Source organism: Eurypyga helias, unplaced genomic scaffold (assembly GCF_000690775.1).
Source record: "Eurypyga helias isolate BGI_N326 unplaced genomic scaffold, ASM69077v1 scaffold33013, whole genome shotgun sequence".
In the NCBI taxonomy this organism is placed as follows: Eukaryota; Metazoa; Chordata; class Aves; order Eurypygiformes; family Eurypygidae; genus Eurypyga; species Eurypyga helias.
The window spans coordinates 869-1,463 of NW_010241115.1; the positions used below are offsets into that span (position 1 = coordinate 869).

General features: G+C 55.8%; 1 protein-coding gene across 1 annotated transcript in view; it reads right to left on the minus strand.

The window, feature by feature from the left end:
• The window catches only part of PSMD4 (proteasome (prosome, macropain) 26S subunit, non-ATPase, 4), a gene marked incomplete at both ends in the record, with an annotated part of 1,417 nt that extends 863 nt beyond the window's left edge, over nucleotides 1–554 (minus strand). The window contains 2 exons of the mRNA XM_010148661.1: nucleotides 111–197; nucleotides 440–554. Of these exons, the coding sequence (XP_010146963.1) occupies nucleotides 111–197; nucleotides 440–554 (202 nt within the window). The remainder of the gene's footprint in view (nucleotides 1–110; nucleotides 198–439) is intronic.
• Nucleotides 555–595: the final 41 nt, after the last annotated feature.

Sequence of the window (595 nt, forward strand, 5' to 3'; positions counted from 1 at the left end):
CCCTCACTGGGTATGAAGCCTAACTTTCAACCCAGGGCAGGGAATAAACGACAGACCAGGAGGCAGAGGCAGAGCTGACCCAACGCCTCGTTTAACCGGCCGTAACTCACGTCTTTCTCGTTATCTTCCACAGGGCTCCCGACGAAGGCGATGATTCGCATCTTGTGGTTCTTGCCTTGGCGATGTTTTAAAGCCAGCTGCAAGACAGAAGTCAGTGTACTTAAGGAGGAATTCTCAGGAAAAGGGGGTGGGCAGCGGTCACCCCGGACCCTTTTCCCGTTATGCAGGGAAATCCAGGCTAAATTTTTACAGCGGGAAGTTTCACCAGGCTGCCCGAGCGATGGCATGTCCCGAGGGTGCTGGGAGCAGAGGGGCTGGGACAGAGCAAGGAAACGGGACAAAAGGGTGGCCACATCCTGGGATCCTCAAGACCACTTACGTGAGCGACTCTGATCCCCGTGCAGAAGGTAATTTTCCCTTTGGGTTGCACCGTGTGTAGTTTCGAAAGGATCCGGCCCGTGTCCGGAGTGAGCGTGGTCAACACTTCGCAGTTACTGCAACACAAACGCGCTTACGTCGGCGACCGCCGAGAGCG